The sequence below is a fragment of the Perca fluviatilis genome, chromosome 3 (genome assembly GCF_010015445.1).
Source record: "Perca fluviatilis chromosome 3, GENO_Pfluv_1.0, whole genome shotgun sequence".
Classification (NCBI taxonomy): Eukaryota; Metazoa; Chordata; class Actinopteri; order Perciformes; family Percidae; genus Perca; species Perca fluviatilis.
The window spans coordinates 34,908,584-34,931,396 of record NC_053114.1 but is presented as its reverse complement, the minus strand read 5'-3'; the positions used below and the strand labels follow the sequence as shown (position 1 = coordinate 34,931,396).

Sequence of the window (22,813 nt, the reverse complement as noted above, 5' to 3'; positions counted from 1 at the left end):
AGGGGGCACACAGGATGTGGAACAGAGTAACAAACAGAGCCTCATGGCCTCCTTGAAATTAGTGAGTGAATGAGTCAGAAATACTGGTAGTTCAGAGAAGATACAACAGCGCTCCACCTTACACCTTTAAATAACGATTTTTAAGATTTATTTACAGAAATATGCAAGTAAAACAGAACCAAAATGTATATATTTATAGATGCGTTTTCGCTTTGCAATTAGAATACTTTCAGGGCATTGTAAATATCCAATTCACAAGGTCAAAAAAAATCCTTGATGACATTTTCTCATGTCACCCTTTCTAGAGGGTCATGCTATCCAGATCAAACAGCATGTTATGCCTTAAATGCATAAATGCATAAAGTATTAGTATTTATTTTCATAACATGTTACAACTGGGAATTTGTTACAACAGAGATGATGACAAAATGGGTGACATATACCTTTAAAGGCCTTGTTATAATTTGCAGTAGCAAATACTTACCACATGATGTCACTCTTTGAACACAGTCAACATTGTTGCTTAGTTCTCAGAAACATGGAAATCCATCAAATCAATCCATGTTAAATGTTTTTTTCTGTTATCGCCATAACACATGTATTCATTTGGCATGACACTCAGTGAAGACTTAACATTTAAAGATGTTCAAGATTTTCTTGTTATAAAACATAATAGTAATTTAAATATTGAGCTTTCTGGTGGCATAATGGTTGCATTTGTGAATGTACGTACATACATGCTGTGTGTGAATGTGAAATTAGGTGCTTCAAGTTCATTAAATGTTATCACTGTTCCCATAATTTAGTCTTCAAAATAACTGATTCTGCAAGGATGTTGCCATGGCATTATATACTGTCATTTACTGCAGAACTAGTTTGTTCATAATGAAATAACTACCATGGTCTTTGCAATTGTTTGTTCACCATGTCCTCAGCATTGGAGAGTCCTAAAACCACTTCCTCACACAGAAATCATCTAATCTGTGAAAACACAGTCAATAATAAATTTGCATCAACATTTGGCCGACACAGTCATCTTTTCTTCTTGACTTTGGATCCACTCTGCCCTGTCTGAGCCATGGCGAGAATCTTATAAGTAATGAATGCTGTGCAGTTCGACAGTTTTGAAGTATTTGTTTAATCAAACTATTTCAAATGTCATCCCAAAGTAATAGAGGCTGGAGGAAGAGGCCAGCTGTTCCCAGGATGCACACAAGGATAAAAACCCAAAGGAAAATCCGGTCAATCACCATGGCAACGTACTTCCAGTCATCTTGAACCTGTGAGAGGATCACAATGAACAAACAGACAAACAAACAAAACATTTTCAAGGATGACACCTCGATGAAAGCAAATTACCTATAAAGGTTTAAAATCTAGAATGTTTTTTTTTTTTTATGATTGTGAGCACTCACCTCCTTTGCTTCATTCTGTAGTCTCATGTTCTCTGCTATGTATTTGACACTCTCAATAGCCTCCCTGACCTCAGGGGAGAGGGGCAATAGGGACATTATTCCTCCATCTAGAGACTCGGAGCTGGAGCACTGACTCTCCCCTCCAGTCCCGACAGCACTGCCTCCAGTCAGCGCCCCCAGGCTGCCCAGTCCTCCGCACCCTCCCCCAGAGTCTGCAGGCAGTTTGCTGGATCTCTGGTGCCAGCAACGGTTGCAACGGCCCTCGCAGCACAAAAACACAGGGCCTGCACCTTTGGCTGGTTCTCCACTTAAGTTATTGAGGTTGGAGAGCTCTGTGTTGTTGAAAATCCGTTGGCGGTTTGTCAGGCTGGACACCACGCTGGACGCCAGGGCCTGAGGTTTGTGCTGCTTCTGCAAAGTACCTGATGAATGCACTGCACAGGGCCTTGAATGCATCGTCTGAACACTGCTGGTCACTGCCACCGTCTCGGCGTCCCTCTCTGGCCTGGTCATGAACATCACCCTGGGCAACAGCCCCAGGAACACAGTCCGCACCCAGCAGGGCATAGTGTGGGTCTTTGGGGTGCGGTAGTGGACGTTCAACACAAAAACGGTGATGACAATAGAGAGGGTGACAAAGATCATGGTGAAAAGGAGGTACTCGCCAATCAGGGGGATGACTAGCGAGGTGGAGGGGATGGTCTCTGTTATGACGAGGAGGAAGACAGTTAAAGACAGCAGGACAGAGATGCACAGAGTGATTTTTTCCCCGCAATCAGATGGCAGGTAGAAGACGAGCACAGTGAGGAAGGAGATAAGGAGGCAGGGGATGATCATGTTGATGGTGTAGAAAAGTGGCAGACGGCGGATGTACAAAGAGTAAGTGATATCCGTGTAGATTTCCTCGCAGCAGTTGTACTTGATGTCGTGTTTGTAACCAGGGGCGTCGATGATCGTCCACTCGCCGCTCTCCCAGAAGTCCTTGAGGTTGATGGTTGAGCCAATTAGCACCAGATCGATCTTGGCCTTGTCGTACGTCCAGGAGCCGAACTTCATGGTGCAGTTTTGGTAGTCGAAGGGGAAGTAAGTGACGTCGATCTTGCAGGAGCTCTTGAATATGGCTGGAGGGATCCAGGTAACGTCACCATTGTAACGAAGCAGGGCCTTCGTTTTGTCATCGACCTGGAAATCTCCGACAGCACTGTAAAGAGAGAAAAAAAGAAAGAGTGAGATAATAAAAGAGGAAGACAGAGGGAAGGTTGGAGACAGATTAGTCATTCAAGATAAACTGAAGGATCTAATCAATTGACTATTGTGTCATGGTGATATTAATAAAAAAACATGCCTTGTGGTCTTATTAAATTGCACACTCAGATGTTCCTATACACCCCCTTAAGATTATGCAAACAACAAATTAGCCATGCAAAATGAGCAACGGAGAATGATAAATTTGTTGTAGTCCTTTGTTCTAAATGGACCCAACAATCAATGTGTTGTTTCGCTCACTTGTTGTAGAGCACAATGTCTGGCTTCCATATCTTGTTTGAAGGCACCCTGATAAACTCAACGCCTCCAAAATCCCTTGGATTCCATCTGAGCTTGTAGTCATTCCAGATCTGAAAAAAAACCCACATATTTTTTTATTTAAAAACAAGAGACAGAAATGACAATGTAGACAATTCCAGATACGGGCGCTGCCATCTTGTAATTTTGGAGTCAGAGTGCGCAGTAGTGATCAGACAGTGAAGCCGCGTTATCAAAGCCATACCAATCACAAATCAATCATGACGTTTCACCCCAATTTTTATTAAATCAAATAACTAATTAAAACCAAACTTATTGGAAGGAATAACACAAAAAACAGCAAGATAAGAACTTCATAAAATGACATAAACCCTTTTTGTGAAAAATGTATTTGAGGTGTACTTAGATTTTTTTGTTTGGCCCATGTCCCATCCGCTAACATGGTTGGGGCGGGGTTTATGACCTTTACTGAAGCCTGCCACCAGGGGGGAAAATGAAACGTTCACAGCTGACAAGCTGTCCATATTTAAATACGGTCTATATTTTAAACACATTAACTTGTAAAATGGCCCATAAAAACGACAAGTCGTCATTTCCAACTGTGGCATATAAACAGAGCTTACACAGTATGCAGTCCGAGAGGAGATATAATGGACCACAGTTTACAGTGTGTTTTATGGACCTTTTGGCCACTGTTTTTGACCCCCCCTCTTGAGGACAGCCATTGATCCTTGTGAGACTCATAAAGCAACAATGGTAAAGTAACCTCAGAGACTTGCAATCATTTCACTTAAATAAGAAGCAGTAATTATCTAAAGTATGTTGTAAGATTTGAATAGTCAGCAGGGGAAATATACTGTTGTTTGTACATTGGTTAGATAAACTCCAAAGAGCAATTACACCTCAACTCTTTAGCATGAACATGGCTCCAGCACACATGTGTATTTGCTCAGCATTTGTAATGTGGGACCTAGAGACATGCCCTGCCCCATTTGATTCAAAACTGGATCACTGCACTTTGCACCATGGCAGTAAAGACACCATGTGGGACTGGGAGTAAATGGCAAAACCATCAAGCCATACAGCATGTATGGACTGCTTTTTTGTTGTTGTTGTTGTTGTTGTCTTTTTCTATATGATTATGAAATACAACTGAGGTAAAATCAGTTTTATATTTTAGGTTCAGTGTGCTGCAGATGCATAGAAGTTTCTGTCCCAGTGTCAAAAACATAATTATGGAAAAGTATTATAGAAATTCCAGACCACTGTCAAATTACAAAATTATATATCATAAAAATTGACCATGAAATCTTGGTCTCATTTGGTTCATAGGATTTTCTTCTCTCTTTTTTCCCCCCAAAAATAGGACAAGAAGGATCCATTTATTTAGAAAGCTTCCTTCGATGAATAATTCAGCTTGTCAGTCTAGCCCCGAAGAATCATGTATGACAGAAGGCTGGATCCATACTTAATGTCCTTGCTCAAGGTCAATTTGCACAGTCATGCATCATAAACTTACATGTCTCAGCCACAGATTTGTCTCCATGATCTGATTGACTTCATCCTGAGAACAGAGCAGAATGGATAATGAAGGCATTTAAGCAAAGAACAAAAGCATTAATGTTAACATCTAAAAGTTCAACCAGGAAGAACACTGTCACATACGATCATCCAATTCACCAGTGAGGATTGTTTGTGTGCTTTCCCCAGGGTCAGAGTATTAAAGTGCTCATATTATGCTTGTTGGCTTTTTCCCTTTCCTTTATTGTGTTATCTATCTTTTTTGTGCATGTTATAGGTTTACAAAGTGAAAAAGCCCTAAGTCCACCCCAAAGGGACTTACCATCTCCAACAGAAAACACAAACTGCTCCAAACAGCTCTATTGTAGTCCAGCCTTTATTACTGTGACAAACATGCGTCACTTTGTAACACATGTTATAATGCTCGCCTATTAGTTGTAAACCTATTCTGATACAACCTCTAAATACAATCATGAACCTGAAAATTAGTATATTACGAGCACTTTAATAAAGGCCCACCTCCACACCTGGAGCATAACATGACAGCTGGAGCCAGGGGGTCGCAGCACAACCTTAAGCTTTAATTCTAACAACTCAGTGGTAAAACATGAGCAGAGGGACTAATGGAGCGAGGGAGAAAAACTGTGGGTATTAAACAACCAATCTCAGGAACCATTCATGTTACCATTTAGTATCCAGGAGAGGTTCTACATGGCTGGTAAACACAGGTGGACAGAATGCGGTAGGACAATCTTTATCGAATTATCTTTGGGAGACTGGGGATTTTACAGCACTATAATAGCCAAAGTACACATTCTGTATCATCACCAAGTGCATGGGCAGAATGGAAACAAAGTATATTATGGCTGAGATCATCAGAGTAAACACAGAGCAAAAGGTGAAGATGGCTATCAGCTACCACCTATGGCTATGATCCGGACTACGTGGACAAGCAAGACCATCTCTGGGTCCATCTGCATCTCTGCATCAGAGGGGCACCGAGGCAAGCGTGGAGGAATTGGACACCGACTGCGACTTCTCTGCAGGGCATCATGTTAGCCAATGTGCAGCTATCAGACGGTGCACCTTATGGTAGCTGTATGATCTTTGGAATGGTCAAAATGCAGAAGTAGCATAATTTCCCCTGCTACCTTGCGAATATACACGCCAAACATAGTTGACCACATGAACTGTGATCAAACCTAACTTTTGAAGGAATAGTGTGAACTTTACGCTAGTAAGGTGAGTAAGGTGAGAAGATCGATACGACTCTCAGACATTAAGAGTGGCATCAATTTTCTCATCGCTTGGAAGAAAGTGAATAAGCAAATTTTCCAAAACAGTCTCTGTTATCACTGTGCCCCCTGTTCTAAAACCCACAAACAAACCTGTGTGAGATGCCTGATTGGGAGATGATGACTCAGACACCTCGGGCAATGAACTATTGATGGTCGAAAGGAGCTCATTTAGCCCTGCTGTAACTGCTGTAGGCTGACCATACCAATTGCATCTGGGTTCCGAGCACCAGGTGTGGGGAGGAAAATAATAGTCATCCATCAGCACGAGGAGCACTGCAGCCTGCTAGATCAGCTGCGTTAAGGAGAATAAAACTAAACCTACGTTATCTTTTTGACACCTCTAGATCCAGACAGGTCTTTAATACTTATCTAGTGCTTCAGAAAAAAATAAAGAAAAGAATTTGCCTGTTGGCAATAGGCAAAAGAAAACAGATTTAGATGGGCTACAATGTCTCAGGCCCCACATATCCATTCAAACTGTCTAGAATAAACCTTATGTATAGCTACGACTTCATATATTGTGACATTTATGCTATTGGCTACTATTGACTAATAACTTTTTTGATTGAATATTAATGTTTAAATAAAAAGTGGAACAATTTGGGGAAATCTTTCAATCTTCATGCTAAGCTAAGCTATCGAGTCTCCTTGCTGTAGCTTATTTATTTACTACACACACATGCGAGCGGTTATATTCGTCTCATGTAATTCTCAACAAGAAATAAATTAGGTGGGTTTCCCATAATTACTAACTTTTCCTTTTAATATAAATCAATTTGATTGGGGATTGGGGGATAATTTTAATAAAATGTCTCAAATGAAAAATCTGATCAGCATTTCCTCTTGTCATTCAACACAAGCAGAGGGGTAATGTGATAGAGAACAATACATCCAAGGCTGTTCATTCTGTGATTGAAGCTGTCCTCCCTGTCCTCAACACAAGCCTCTTTGCTTAATTATCACCATCTGCTCTAGACGTGACTGAGTCTCTGTTTGCTCCGTCTGCAGTCAACGCCAAGCGCCAGCAAAACATGCTGTTAAATCCAGAGGTGCTCATCTGAAGTGGCAGAGATTGAGTTATAGAGGCTGCCTAAACTGAGGGGTACTCAGACAGCTGACATTCCACATCTTGCTTTGGCCAGACAAACAGCCACACCGCTCCTTCTTTCATTTAGTTCCCTCCTGAGGATTTTAAACAAGGGGTTACTGTGTATCTCACGTGTCTCAAATGGCAATTGTCCCTTTCTCTAAAACTTTGTTTGTCACAAATCAACACAAAGTATTTTTTTCTTCGTATGCTAAGACCCTCCACATTTGCTGTCTATGTTATTCCTTTTTTATTTTCCTCAGGTCATGACCAGGCACGTGCACACATAGACATCAAATAGGGCTTGTTTAAATAAATGAATATTATATATATATATATATATATATATATATATATATATATATATATTCATTTATATATATATATATCTTTATTGAATAAAAATCTAAATATCCGTTAAATAAATGAATATATATATATATTCATTTATTTACGGATATTTAGATTATTCAATAAATAAATTAGTTTGACAGGAATATATATATATATATATATATATATATATATATATATATATATATTCCTGTCAAACTAATTTATTTATATATATATATATTCCTGTCAAACTAATTTATTTATTGAATAAAAAATCTAAATATCCGGTCGGGGGATTAGACTTTGTTGAGTCCCGATTAAAATAAAGCTGTCCTGTCAAATAAAGGCTGAAGAAGCCCAAAAAATAATCTTAAAAAAAGAAATAAAGTACACTTTTTTAGCCCCTGCCCCCCAAAATGTCTATGCACGTCCCTGGTCATGACTGCTCATTAAGCAGAGTGATATATGTCTGACTGTGGTGCAACAGTAGCCCATAACTCACATGTACTATAGACATCAGCAAAATGTCTAAAGGCCTTTTGTAGGCTACTTACCACTTTGACTAGCTGTGACATGGACACCTCGAACTGTACAACGACGGGGTCGGTCACATTTTCCACCGGTCGTATGTACTGGTTGTAGTTGGAGAATATCACAGAGAAGAGCTTGTGCTCTGCATCTGAAGACGAGCCCCCTGAACAAGAGCAGAGGGTCAGACATTGTTCTATCACTGCAATGTGCTTTAGTTGGTTATACACTACAGCTTGATTACAAGGTGACTAACAACCAGATGATTGTTGGTTTGTCATCACTCCAGGGGAGCAGTGCATGTCTTCATATTTAAGTAAATTTGTTATGGGTGAGGTAGTTACGACGGGCTTATGTTATGTTATTATGACTGGCCCTAGTGCACACTAGGAACACACACACACGACGCCATTAGGTGTTTGGCTTGCAGATGTGCTCAGTCAGACTTGACAGGTCTCGTCACATGATCAAATAGAGACTTAACACTGGACATCAACATATTACCCAGCTAACATCATTGCATATCTGTATATGACAAAAATACCAAAGAAATTTATAAATATTAATTTCAAGTGGATAAAATTGTCACCACAAAATAGATTGTTTTTGTGATTTGTGTCAATCTGATGATTTTTTTTTTTTCTTTTTTAAGTGCTCTGTACAGATTTCGCCCTTACATTTGTAGCAGCAATTAATTCTCGGGTGAATTTTTCCTCTATATCCTCGTGCTAAACTCGACCTTTTTTTAACCCTGGTGAGTTTGCGCCCCTGCATTTAATTGAATCGTTTTTGTAGTTTATGTAGAATAAGCATATCATTTTTTTTTTATTGTTCTTGACTATTAAAAATAAAAAACGAAAACCAGCTGTGAGCTGTGTTTGCCTTTTTGAGGGCATGTACAGCAAACTGTACCATTTTTCATTTAACGTAAGTTCTTTGAACACGTAATTCCAAGATGGAAATCTAAATCACTCGCAAGTCAGTCTCGCTCTTTGCCCAAAACATTGATGGGGGGGCCACTCTGTCTATGCCCCCCCTCCTCCCTCCACAGGCCCCACGGTCACTGCCTGCACTGTCTATATTTACGGCCCTGATTTAACCTGTAAACTGTATTAACCACTTGTTTCAAATACCAGTCTACCTTCAATCATGCTTTGTTAGTCTGATTTATTTTTGAGGTTTTCTTCAGTGTAGAATAATAGAATAATAATTGTCATCTATAAATGCATCCCTTTAAATTAAAAAACAACAATAGCAAGTAAAGTCACAATTTATTACCTTGACTTCCCTGAATGTCTGCGTTATATAAAATATAGGATTTGAATAATGAGCAAATTTTGTCCAAAAAATCATTAATTGTGGCAATATTATTCAACACATTTAGGCTAAGTAAAGCAACAAGTAGGCTAAGTAACAAGACGTTAATGTGTTAAAGTAGTAGCTTATTAGGCTACTCACCTGGCAGAAGAAACAGAAGGAAGGAACATGTGGGCAGAACGACACAAAAATTGGCTTTCATCCTGTTTCAAATGACAAATTGAAATGGTATCCAGGGTCAGCAGCAGCAGCGCTGCCGAGCAGACAGGAGGAGTAAGTGGGAAGAGTGAAAGCAGATCCGCAGCTCTGGAGAGAAGCAGAGAGCAGAGAGAGGGAGGCAGAGCCACACTGAGGAACACAGTCACTGATAGGAGGCACACTGCACTGCAAAAAAATGTGCAACCTATAGCAACCTAATCTGATAAAACAAGGAGAAAACTGGTCAGTGGTGCAAATTTTCCCCTTAAAGGGCACAACAAGCTTGTATTGGCTACAAATCAACCCTTTCATTGATTTTATTTAGTTCCTTTAGTTTCCCAAGACAGGATGTGTCTGCTTTGTTATAACATGTCTTGGAATTGGTAAAAACGCCAACCTACTGAAATTATATTACGATACTAAGAAAATAAAAATAAATACCATTTTCAATATATTCCTAATTGGGAGGTTTCTGGGACAGAAAAAAAGTCTGTCCTTTTGAAGACCCTAAAAAAGCATTTCTGTTTTCTCAATCACCCTCTAACTATGAGTGATGACTATGATGACTATTTTGAGTGAAAATATTGTTTTCCACAAAAGTTAGAACAGGTTGAGAGATTTCTGTAGCCTATTTCTTTCTTTCTCTGTGCTTATTTCACTGGTCTGAAGTGGGTGGGGCTCCGTTGGAAAAAGGTGATGTCACGTACTCCTGTGTACCAATCAGGATTAAGCAGCATTTGAATCAGCTTGTGGGCTCTTACTGTCAATCAAATCTGATCAAACCACACACAGTCTTGATGGAGCAGATCAGCTGAGTTTTTCAGTGGTAAACTTTTAACAAATAATACTTAAAGATGTTTTTTTTACTTTATTTTTTATTTAGTGATACATACACAATATTATAATAAAGGTTTTGAAGCCAAATTTTATATTTGAACTTTTGGATCTCTTGCATGAGGACATTTTGGCAGAATGAACATTTCTTGGTGTGGCTCACAGTGTGGACGTTCATTTTAACGACAGGAATTATTTTATGCAACTATTCTGGTATCTGGTCCTTTGGGGTAAATAATGGTGTCTTGTAAGCCTGTTTGGGCTGGGCATATATTTTTTTATACATGACACAATAATAAAAATAATTAATTCATTCATTAAATCACCAAATAGCCTTCAAGTCATCAACCAATATCTATAGCCGCTGCATGTGTGCTACCATGGGTTGGGGTTTGGGTGCACTCAGAGGCAGTTTATGAGCATTTCAGAATTAGTCTTGATTGATTGATTCTTTGATTTTTTGTTTTTCCCCGCATAACATCCTGTGTTTCAAAAATATGTCAATATATGCTGGTAAGCCCACTTCTAATTGGGATATATAGCTCTGTCTTTGACTCCAGCTTTCCTTCTGTCTTTCTTTACTGTTAGTTCAGAGAAACATTTTTCTTTCCTTTAGTCAGCAGGGTGGTCCAGTGGTTTGACAGTCCTGTCCTTCCCCTGAATGAAGGGGACGTCCAAGTGCTTTTTAGCTAACATCCACTTTGCTGAAGTGCCCTACGATACATCCCTACCTGCACCAGAGATGCTGTTTGGTGTCTGACGCTGCACTCTCTACTTCTTTAAGTGGGGCAAGTGAAAAGAGAATTGCCCCCATGGAGGATTAATATAAGATTGCATCACATATAAGTAGAAATAAATGTCAATTTGACCTTTATTCTTCCAGACAGCACTGAATGAAACGTAGGTTATTTGTACACCTACATAAGACTTCAGCTCAGGTCATTTAACAAGTCTCAGGTCATTTAACAAGACTTCACATGTTGCAAAGGTTATCCTGTAGATTTAAAAAAAGACTTGTGGAACCTGCTATTTTTACTGAACCCTCCTATGTCCCAAGGACTATATTATGGATAGAAATGTGTTGAAAACTCTTAAATGTTTATTGGGCAGGACAATTCTCAAGAACAATGCTTCCATGCATATCTTATTGGAGACTAATGACTGAAGGCCGCTGATATAAGGCTTGTGATTTATGGGACCTTTCATCAAGTTTTAAATGACGACTCCTCCCGCTTAGTTTGAATTGAAACAGATGATGGATTGTTGATGGATTTGCTGCACTGCATTGTCTCTCTTCACTAATGACAGGAATCTAACAGGTGAACGAGAAAGCCATGAATGATCTTGAACAGTGTAAACAGACACCGATTGCTGTCTCTTTATTTCAATGAAGGTCTCACCAAAGAAACAACAGTCTGCAGAATCTCTAACGAGCCAACTCAGCACTGTTTATTGAGCAGTAAACGTTGCGTGTGGGGGATCTTTGTTTAGCTGTAGGATGTGTGTCAGAGTTATGGCTATGGCTGCACCTCAAGACATTGTATTACAGATCAGCTCCCTCTCCGACGGTTTTGTTGTATCAACAATTTTTTTTGCCTGGTCACACCCTCTCACATTTCAAGTCAACAGCTGTCTTATCTATGTGATGAAATGTTCTAATTGGCACATTTTCAGAAAACGTATTGGCTCTGAGGACAAACTTTATCACCGGCAACACAGATTAACTAAGCACTTTGGCAAGATCCTGACAATTTTAAGACTTTATTGGAGATTTTAAACATTTAATCAGACCGAAAGAGGACATTATTCATACTTTAATCACATATCACATTTCAATGACATGGTAATATAACTTAAACACAAATTAAGAGTCAAACAACATCTGACAGCAGACAGATGTTCCTCAAATCTCAGACATTATTGGGTATATTTCTTCTTCTTCAACAGTTCGGTATACTTCAGTGCAGTGAAAGCTACATTCAGTCCAGTTCTGCAGCTGTCCTTTGTAAACATGAAAGGAAATGACCTCAGTGCACTGATGTCACATTAGGGCCTTTGCAGATGTACCATTTCATTAAAACATTGGGTGCTATAGAGGGTTTTATTGCTGTGGACCATGTAGTTTTAATTATTAGAAGACATTTGATTCATGTTCTATTTTGCACAAATATGCTGTCTGTACCATTGATGTACACAGTGAGTAGTTGTACTTCATTATCCTCTTTTAACTCTCAGGTGCCTTATTGGTGGGGTTTGGCACAGACGACATTGCTGTCATTGCTTTTTAATCCCACCAATATGGTACTACAGACTTTAAGCAAAGACCAAAAAGACTTTGCACTAACTACAGGCCTCCTAACAGCTTGATTGCTGAAAGGAACTACAACTTGCCCTGTCTTCTTCGTTGCTCATCATATGCGAGGAGTCTCTGAGCTGGGCTGCTGGTTGGGAACAATCTGACTCTGGAAGACAGGCTGTAGAAATAAGCCCAAGGTGCCTACGACACACACTATTATAAAGATCCACAGGAACATACGATCCACCACCATAGCCACATACTTCCAGTCCTCTATCACCTGCAAATATACAGAAATCAAAATTAGTCAGTTTAAATTAGTGTGCATGTTATTGTCACAACTAATTGTACAAACCAGCAGTATTGCAGAGTGTTGAGAGCTTTAGCATGTGGCAGACGCTGACATGCCTCTGTGCAGCCACTGGGGGGCAGAGAATGTAAATGAGTGAATGAATGAGTGAATAAGTGTGAGAGTGATTCACTTTAAATCTAGGTTCTTCACATCCAAACAAACTGTAAAACCCTGTTGACACAATTTACAGACATCATGTTAATACAGGGGTGCTCAAATTCTTTCAGATGAAGGGCCAAATGTATCTGGATGGAAGGCCACGGGCCAAAAATAAATGTTGATGTTAAAGAATACCATAATTCGTTTAATTCTTTGTAGATAAAACTTACGTATGTAATTTAATAGGAAGGTTTACCGGCACTGTGCTTTGCATTTCCATACAACTCAGATTAAGCACTTTTTAGCTGCACAAAATGTCCGTTTCATAGTCATTACGGTTAGGATTTTACTGCACTTTCAAATTAAGAGGAGAATAAGCATGAGCATGTCAAATGCCATGGCGGGCCAAAACAAAGAGAGCACAGGCCAAACTTGGCCTGCAGGCCCCAAATTGGGCAGCCTTGTGTTAATATGTCTTGTAGTCTATTGTGTTTGCTAGCAATTGAATAGAATTGAATTGGAACATAAAGTGCCCTATTTTAACGATCTGAAACGCAAGTATCAAACGATGAAACGCAAGTAGCTTTGTGGGCGGATCTCGCTGTTGCTATTATACCGGCGGGATAAATGACTCTTGCGGCCGACGCAAATCTAGAATGGGTTGGTCTGAAGTAGCTAGGTGTGGTTTGGGCGTAACGTGCAATAAACCAATCAGAGCGTCATCTCACATTCCCTTTAAGAGCAGGCGCGCTTGTTCCATGGCGGATTGCTATTATGACGGCGGATTTGCCTGGCGCACGCCAGCGGGAGCTGTCCGGGATGCGGCAAAGTAATAAATGCCAGTCTTGGCCGGGTGGCGATGTTGCTGCGGCCTGTCGGGCGCATCTCCTAAAGTCTGGAGAGGATTGCTGCAGCCGTGGAGCGTGGGCCTCCAAACGCACCACCTGCTCCTGTTGTGCCCCTTCCTCCTCCCCCCACTCCATCTCCGTCCACCCGCTCCACCAGGAGCGCATGGAGTGTCCAATCCCACCGTAGTTCAACATAACGTCTCCTTAAGTCCTCTAATATTTCCTCATTTATGTCATCAACACATCCATGATTCATGGAAATGTTGTGTAAAACACAACAAGCCACAAAGAATGCTGCGACTTTTTGAGGACTGTACTGTAAAGTGCCTCCTGACCTATCCAAACACCTGAAGCGCATTTTCAGTAATATTTTTCTTTTTCACGCTACATTATGGCCAAGCATGCGCCCCTAAAATAGCATCTGAATAACGCGCTACTGACTTTGGACTAGCGCCACTGACTTCAGACCAGGTTTTTCCTGGTCAGTGGCGGAATTGTTTTCTGAAACTGCAAAATAGCACCAGGGAACTTTTGCGCCTGAACACGCCTCCTCTTTACGCTGAACCGCCCCCGGGAGCACAAATACACTCCCTAATTTACCGACCTGCGTCTGTGGAGGGAAAAGTCCGCTGTGCGTCGGGTGCAAAATAGCAATGATACATGCGTCGGTGTACTAAGGCAATTGCGCTGAGTGCAAGATAGGGCCCAAAGTGTTCTGTAATATACTTTTTCAAATGTGTTAAATCTGTTCATACCAATAATATTGCTTAGTATAGATAAGCCTATTCTAAGGATGCTGACTGCTGGCATACTTAAGTTATATTCCTGTAAGGACTTTTCCATATTGCTGAGACCTATTCACTGAAATAGCTTGTTGACCCTTTTACACCATTTTCAATAACGACCTTGGTCATTTTTGAAACAAGTAATTTCTCTAGTTCCCTCCTTATTTTATTGATTTATCAGAGAAAGAGATTGATTACCAAAAGTCTGCCTTTCATTTGCAAGGTCCAGCAACTACTTAAGGTTAGTTGAGGGAATTACTGTAATTGTTGGGGCTTTGGAAATTATAGAGTGTAGTCTAGACCTACTCTATCTGTAAAGTGTCTCGAGATAACTGTTGTTATGATTTGATACTATAAATAAATTGTATTGAATTGGTTAGTGGTATTCCTTTCTGCACCTCAGGGGTCAGAATGCACTAAATGTTATCATGCCAATAAAAACACCTTTGATGCAATTTATTGGGATGGAATATCTAATTACAATCACAAATTAACAACCTTTTCATTTAATCCATATACAACAGAAATGTAAAAGTCACCAATTTGTGGTTTTAGAAGAAGCTATGTGCAGTAACTATAGTATTCCTTTATGAAAATCCTGGCCCCCCATAACTTTTTGCAGCATCTCAGCTTGGCTGAATATAGTGACAGCAGCATGTAATCTCCCATAAAACCATTGTCAATTTTACATTAAGGTTTGTACACGAATTAAACAAATAAGATATGTGTCAATTACAGTTATAAGCTTCAGAGGTGCTTGAAGGTAGATTTTCAAACCTTGGAGAGAACTAGCTATTTCTTTCTGCTTTGGTGCTTTATGCTAAGCTAGGATAACAGCCTTCCGGCTTCAGCTCCATACTCAAAAGAGTACTAATTTAGCATTGCACTCCTATAGCATAGTTGGACTCATTATAGATATTTTAGTTTTTTTATTCAATGCATTCTTCTTCCTAGGTTAAAACCCAGTACCTACAATATTCACACTGCAACTTGAGCGTTGACAGTTTGGATGGAGATTCAGGTGTGCACTAGTAGCAACTAATCGTATCCTCGAGCTTAGCCTCAGAGATGAGGATCAGGTTACAGAAGTATGATGACCTCACTTCTTTCTAACTCCACCCAGATTTCACCTCTCGTCTATTTTAGGCAGATACAGAAAATCACCTCTGTCGGTCGACAGGGACTGAGTAGTTTCCTTAGGTGAATGAGTAAGAATATATGTGTATGCATTGACAGTGCTCATTCAATATACAGTACATTATACTCAATATTAGATGAGCAGAATAGCAAAGCAAAAACACTGTATAGATTCAAAGAAACATTTGGTTTAAATGTGTATACATACACTCTGATCATCATCATCTCCCATCATGTGCTCAGCCACAAAGCGCACCCCGTTCACCGCCTCCTGGACATCAGCAGCCCAATCTGAGTTGCTTCTCGGCTGGAAGTCCTGGATAGAAGTGAAACCACTGGGAAGGTAATCAGTGGAGCGCAAGTTCCCCTTCCTGTTGGTGTGGCTGTAGCCCGGCGGATGACCTACGTTTTTGTATCCTGGGGCAGAGTCGGAAGACAGCAGGGCAGAAGTCGACATGGTGATACCTGTTTCGGATGCGACCGGATAACCCAAGCCCAAAATGGATCTCCTCGCCCGTAGACACCGCTGTTGGCGAAGTCTCTGGCGTGCAGAGTTATTCTGAGGGCGTCTCATGAAGAGTAAGGCAGGCAGTTTGACAAGAAATATTAGCTTGACCCAGGAAGGCATGGTGTGGGTGCTGGGAGAGCGGTGGTGCACGTTGAGCACACACACACTGGTGATGATGGAGAAGGTCACGAGCACCATGGTGAACATCAGGTACTTGCCGATCAGAGGCACATCCAGTGAGGTGGGAGGGACAATCTTTGAGATCAAAAGCAAGAACACAGTGAGAGCCAAGAGGACGGAGATGCAGAGGGTCATCTTTTCCCCGCAGTCTGAGGGTAAGTAGAAGACCAGAATGGCCAGAGAGGTGATCAAAACACAGGGAATGATGAGGTTTATGGTGTAGAAAAGGGGCTTCCTCTTGATGATGAAGTCATACGTAAGGTCCACATAGGTGGGATCCAGAGGGTTGACCGTCCGTCTGCCTGGCAGTGCCAGGATATCCCACTCCCCACTAGGAGTAAAATCATCCATACTAGCCACCTCAGACTTCAAGATCAGGTCAATCTCCGTGTGATCATACGTCCAAGAGCGGAACTTGAGGGTGCAGTTCTGCTGGTCAAAGGGAAAATGCTTGACCTCGATCTTGCAGGCGCTTTTGTAGATGGCCGGAGGAAGCCAGTTGATGCTGCCATTGAAAAGGACAATGGCATTGGTGAAGACTGTTACCTCATATGTACCATCAGCACTAAGAGAAGAGGAAGAAAGAGAAAGAAAACCTTAGGGAGCCTGTGAATCAATTTCTGAGGCTTGTGTTATCAACCTTGCAATCACAGTGAAGTGAAGATAACAGGAAAGCTACTCATGCTGAACATTTTTATTGTTTTTTTCCTACAGCCAAGGACAGTCAAGTCAATATTGAAACCAAAATCCACAGAGAAAAGATTAAAACCTTGAACAATATGTTAATGCTAGGCTTCAGAGAATCAGTTGGGAAAGATAGTGATGGTGAACAGAACAGTAACCATCTTAATTCTCAAATGTCTAGCTCCCATTCCCATCCAAAAACATAGATTTAATCTTATAGAGAAAGCATAAACAGATTATTCCATAAAGTAATCTTCTGTTTTAATTTTTAATACAAACATTGCACATATGGATGTAAAATCTCTCATAACATTATAACAGTCCTGTTATGCTTACTTGTTGTACAAGACAATATCTGGGAGCCAGATGTGTCTGGAAGGAATGCGCAGCTTGTCGATACCTTCGTATTTTGCGGGGTCCCATGATAACCTGTAATCCACCCAGTGCTGGAGAGACAGAGGAGACCTGGATGTCAAGTCCGACTTCCAAACACTTTCTCAAGATCAGCTCATTTCTAATTACATGCTTCATTATCAGTGAAGTATGTTTGGAGCACAATTACAGAAGCAGTTTGTTCCACATTGAGAGAGGAAGAATGGATATGGTTTAATTCAAGTTCAGGGGGAAGGACATTTAACAAGACATAGGCTGACTGAGAGAAGATGACTCTGAGCTTCATCACACTTACCTGAGTGAGCCAGACATTTGTTGTCATGATCTGTTCTCTTTCATTCTGGAAATGTACAAGTAGGGTGGAAATTACTTTGAGAACATTTGTCATGCACAAATACGATTGTAATTGAACACTGAAATATAACAGCTTATTAGCTGACCCTGGACATTTAAGCTATGGCTTGTGACTCCCAACCAGAGGTTCTGTACTACTATAGTTCAAAGGGGCAGTGGAAAAATTGTGGAAAGCTGATTTGAAAAAAATCTAATATAAACTAAAAAAAACTAATATATATGTATATCCAAATTTTTGTGTGATGAAGGAAAATATAAAGCCACATATGATTAAAAAGATGTAATGCTGATCTTTAGTATATCTACAATAACCAGTAAGCCACAGCTACAATAGGCAACTTTCATTGCAAAGCAAAAGTTATCAAGATATAAGGACAGAGTCTTTGTAACACTAATTAGCTGGATTAGATTAACCTTCCTGCTTGCTGTCATTTTTACTCTGGCATCTACTTTGAATTGTGGTAAAAAATAAAAAATAAATGCATTTACATCCTCCGCTCTTCCCTGATTGCATGTTGACATATTTGCTGAGAGCTTTGTAATCACACTCCCATGACATACACATCCAGTAAAGTGATACCAAATGCCAAATACTCCCAGGGGTACAATGCAAACTCATAAAGTGAGGCTGTGAATGAGCCTTGCTGCCTTGGTGTGCAGCTGGGAGGAGCCTCCACTGTAAATCAGAGGAGAGCCTCTATCACTGTGGCTAAAACAGCTTTATGGCCCCTTTTAATCCAATGTGCTGAATTTTCAATCTGGACATGACAGAGGCAGAGATCACAGCTGAGCAGAGCTATCCTCTACTCCATCCATCCCTTTAAAGCTATGGCCTCTCTACACAGGATGGTATGTTACTAACTGGTTTCTCAAAGCTTCGTGGAATCCTCTCTTTCACTCTGTCATTCCTTTTCTGTCTCCCTCTTTGTCTCCCCAGCACATATTCTCTCCCTCACACACAAACACACAGATACACACACACATATAAATACAATAAATACACATACATGGTGGGCAGAAGTATTTGGTGTCTTACCACACTGATGAGCTGAGCCAGAGACACTTGTAGCTTCACTGGGACTCTCTCGGTCCTGTTGACAGCTGGGCGGATGAGCAGATTGTAGCGATCCTTTCTCAGCAACCAGTTCATGAGACGCTCCTCTGAGTCAGCACAGCTGCTACCTGGTGACACAATTTTGTTCAATGATTATTTTTATCCACAGGTATCCAAAATATCAATATCAAGACAAAAGCTTCAGAACATTAGACCTTCAGTGTTCCATCGAAAGAGAGAGACTAAATGCTCGAACAATTTAAGGTCTATGCTACTTTTCAATCCATTTAATCCATTAGGACAATCATAATTACAGATTGGCTCCACATTTGCATAACTTAACTGCTGAGTTGGTTGTTTAAGGCCACTACATTAAGCTGTCACATAGAACTATTTTTTTTAAACTGAGGACGGAGCAGTCTGGAAATCATAAGTGGCTAAGTATACTGCAGTGGTTTCCAAATATGGTCCAAACAATCCAGACGATGGCTGCTTTGCTTTCTGGTTGTTCTGGGGATTCAGAACTGAAACACAGAGTGTTTATAACAACTTCAAAAGAAGGCATACTGGATAGCAGAATTTAAATTCAGATTCTTCACAAGTGATTGGATCACTTAAAATGGGCATGGCTTGGCAATTAAGACACATATAGAGCTGTAGAGGACGGAGGATGAACCTGTATTTCACTGTGTCTTTAGGGTAAGTGAACGATTGTGGTTACAATCTTTACAAGTCAACATTAACTGTTGGTCGATGACAGTACATGAACTCACGGTTTACTATATAAAAGTTGGAAGCTACACGACTATCGACCACCCTGACTTCCACACCCTTACTTTCTCTTTACACTTCCTGCTTAGGCATTAAGTGTTGGCATTATATGATACTGGTCCTATATCTATGTAATTCATAGTTATACTTAGCTACATGTAGAAAGGTATACCCTCTCTGCCTACCTCTGCGCTAAAACACTAAAACATTATGAAAAGGACGTGAACAAATCAAATACGTATAAAATCTGTTCCTCCTCTATCCGTGAGACTACTTCATACAAACTGCACTCATAGTCTCAAGGGAAACAGCATCTGTCATTTGAGAAAGCCAGGGATGGTTGTGTTGTGGAAATATATTGAAATTTAATGAGGGCCCAAAAATCATTTACAAATAAGTAATTGCATTTGGGAGAGGGCAGATATTTTAACTGCATGTTAATAAGTCTGCTTTTTCCTAGTCTACATCAATGACGTTTCATTTACGGGAAAGTTCCGGTGCCGCCGGAGGTTCCGCCAGATGTCCCTCATTTTCGGCCAGATATGCCTCACCTTCCGCTTTCTTTGTGTTGGCATTCTAAACTCCGGTCAATTTGGGAAACATCCTCCAAGCTAGAACGGACACTCAAATTATGTTTATCTTTGTTTGAGTAAAATTCTCATCACACACTCAACAGCCATTTTAATTCCAGAGCTCGACTCCTTACGTGCACATGTTCCACCAAAACAAGTTCCTTCCTGATGCTATTTTGCAGAGGCACTGTTACTGTGAATAAACTCCACCTCCTTCCTTCCATCCCTGACAAATGAAGCCCATGTCAGGGGTGAAGACAAGCCTGATTGGAACAGATGATCAGTGCCTTTCATTTGGACCAGAATGAATACAGTAGCACTACTTCTTCCATTTTCTTTACATGCAGCTGGTTATTAATGCCCCCATATGGTCTAGAGTTGCTGAGTCGACTTACTCGTGGTTAACACTCCAATGAGGTGAGACTATTACTGATGGGCCCGTAGTAGAAGACTCGCTACTGTTGTCAATACTCAGCAGAGTGATATTCATGGCTGCAGAACCTCAGAGAATCAGCACTTGTGCCTTTTGTGAAGCCATGATGTGATGTAAGAACATTGTTAAACTTCCAACGCAAATTCTTCTCTTCTTGCTCTGTATCAAACTGTGTGTGCCATTATCGGCTCACAGACTCCTGGAGCTTTGCAGGGCGTGTCGTGCTGGCAGTCTAGCCCCACGGGTCAGCACATGCTGCCGTTTGTCAGTGACTTGGCTGAGGTCCCATCCAGCACAGTCGGCCCTCCACAGCAGTTTTTAACAGATATCGTGTTGTCAAAGCCCTCGAAGACCTGAGTCAAACAAGCTCTGCCTTCTCCAAAGGTGAAGGCCACTGGCACACCACCGAAACTTGTGATTACCTGCTGGGAGCTGCTACTGGAGTGTGTGTGTGTGTGTGTGTGCGTGTGGGGGGGAGTGTGTGTGTGTGTGTGTGGGTGTGTGGGTGTGTGCGTGCGTGCGCGTGTGTGTGTAGGTTTAATGTCTAAAATGAAAAGCGCCTCAAAAGTGTTGTGTTGACATTAGGTTGATTCAAAGTGAGGTCAGGCGTGTTAATACATTGATAGAGTCGGCCGTTGTGGATAAGGTCACTCTGCACAGCACACTGAAAAACATTGTTCTACAAAAATGTAATACAGTTAGAGATCCGAGAGCATAATGAAGTGTGTGAATGAACCAAAACATGGGGCAAAGGTTGAGTGAGGTGTTATAAATTATAAACAATATTAAAAAAAAATTCTCTTCTACTCCTCTGTGTTCCAGATCTTAGTGATGTGATATTCAGTATTAATAAGAATGGGGGATTATCAAATATTCTTATTTGTTTTTTTCCTTTCCCCTTTTATATGGAGAAAAAAGTAGAAAGCTTTGTCTCTGTAACACATGTGGATTCATCACTAAAATGTCATAACTGACTGACTAAATACTTACACAGGGAGTGTCTCAGCATATACGCTTTGCATTCCATGAAATAGACTAATCCTGTTAGATATAGTATAAACTTTCAGCCCTTTTGGTCTCATTTAGTAAACCTACTTTGGTCACGTAAAAATAATAATGTTGAAGAAGTGAAGAAAAGGAAGTACAAATGCAACACGTAGACCCTATATTTTGTAGAAGCATGTTGGTTTCGACCCAAATTGCTCCACTGTGTTGAAATACAGAAGAAGGCTCAGCTCAACTTGAAAAAAACAACAACAACCTTTAATGCTATTCATGCATGTGTTTTGCTGTAGGACCTATATAATAATACTGAAGAAAACTTTACTGGTTTCAAAATTAAAGCAACACATTTGGGGGTATCTGCATTTTTTGTTGTTGTTATCACTATGCGATTGAGCCACTGCACTGAAGACTTAGCTGCACTCAAAATGAAAGGCTGCGATTCGACTTTGGGACACTAAAAAAATGCAATCCCTTCTCAGCACAGAAGCACTTTCACCCGAAATAAATTTTGGAGCTGACACGAGAAACAAGCACATGTTAGAACATCCTACATTAGTAGGTTCATTCACAGAACGTAAAGGAAGACACACTTACAGTGAATCAAAGTGAAAAAGTAAGCGAGGATGGAGAGAGACCGAGTCATTTTTTCGGCACCATCTGATCCGCGGGACTTGTCGGTGATGAAGCCTCAAAGCTGCGGTGTTGAGCGCTCTTCCTCTCGGACATGCCGCTGTTGGAATCTACGCGCTCACGGTTTGGACACTTAACCAGCACTGTGCTGATGCCTTAAAAAAGGAGATAATTTACCGAAAAGGTATATCTGTTGCTCCGTCGTGGGGTTACTTTACAGCAATACGCCCCATAAAAAATCCCCGAGTCTCCTCTAGGGTCTTCACGCTCTGCCGACGCGCAGCAGCCTGTCCTGCTCTCTCTGTCCCCAGCAAGTCCTGCAGGTCCTGTACCCGGTCTGTGATCGGCTACTGTACACCAGCTCAGCAGCTGTCTTAGATTGTAGGTTATAGCTGTAGCCTATGTACCACTAAACATGGTATAGGCCTACGCTGTATTGTGATAGGCTAATTAAAAGGGGAAAGTGGATTTATTCATTTCTAAACATATACTTTTGTACTTGATTTGGCGAGGACATGCCTGCATGTTAGGAAGTAATACTATGCAGTCAGTGCACTGTGACCCATATTTATTTCTCTGACCTTTGTAGCCCGCACACCCTAATACATGATTGCATATGGATGTGAATTCAGTACCTGAACAGGCCTACTGCTC

At 40.7% G+C, this 22,813-nt stretch overlaps 2 protein-coding genes across 2 annotated transcripts; both read right to left on the bottom strand.

Moving 5' to 3' along the window:
- Positions 1-206: 206 nt before the first annotated feature.
- chrna3 (cholinergic receptor, nicotinic, alpha 3) lies at positions 207-9,314 on the bottom strand. Its single transcript, XM_039794149.1, has 6 exons — positions 9,168-9,314; positions 7,736-7,875; positions 4,459-4,503; positions 2,922-3,031; positions 1,416-2,616; positions 207-1,280 (listed from the first exon to the last, which is right to left on the bottom strand). Exons 1-6 carry the CDS (start codon positions 9,226-9,228, stop codon positions 1,152-1,154), a joined length of 1,686 nt encoding a protein of 561 aa, XP_039650083.1. The 5' UTR covers positions 9,229-9,314; the 3' UTR covers positions 207-1,151.
- A 2,489-nt stretch (positions 9,315-11,803) lies between these two features.
- chrnb4 (cholinergic receptor, nicotinic, beta 4 (neuronal)) lies at positions 11,804-22,462 on the bottom strand. The gene is made up of 6 exons (XM_039794085.1): positions 22,124-22,462; positions 18,731-18,876; positions 17,636-17,680; positions 17,284-17,393; positions 15,784-16,828; positions 11,804-12,634 (listed from the first exon to the last, which is right to left on the bottom strand). The coding sequence occupies exons 1-6, from the start codon at positions 22,170-22,172 to the stop codon at positions 12,470-12,472; spliced, it is 1,560 nt and encodes a 519-aa protein (XP_039650019.1). The 5' UTR covers positions 22,173-22,462; the 3' UTR covers positions 11,804-12,469.
- Between the last annotated feature and the right edge of the window lie 351 nt (positions 22,463-22,813).

Coding starts and splice junctions, on each gene's coding strand:
- chrna3 (XM_039794149.1), bottom strand. CDS start 9,228: ATGAAAGCCAATTTTTGTGTCGTTCTGCCCACATGTTCCTTCCTTCTG. Junction 3,032..4,458: donor CAAATCTGTGGCTGAGACAT/GTAAGTTTATGA, acceptor GTTTTTTTTCAG/ATCTGGAATGACTACAAGCT. Junction 1,281..1,415: donor TACAGAATGAAGCAAAGGAG/GTGAGTGCTCAC, acceptor ATCCTCTCACAG/GTTCAAGATGACTGGAAGTA.
- chrnb4 (XM_039794085.1), bottom strand. CDS start 22,172: ATGACTCGGTCTCTCTCCATCCTCGCTTACTTTTTCACTTTGATTCAC. Junction 18,877..22,123: donor CTTTTTCACTTTGATTCACT/GTAAGTGTGTCT, acceptor TTGTGTCACCAG/GTAGCAGCTGTGCTGACTCA. Junction 17,681..18,730: donor TGGCTCAGCTCATCAGTGTG/GTAAGACACCAA, acceptor GTACATTTCCAG/AATGAAAGAGAACAGATCAT.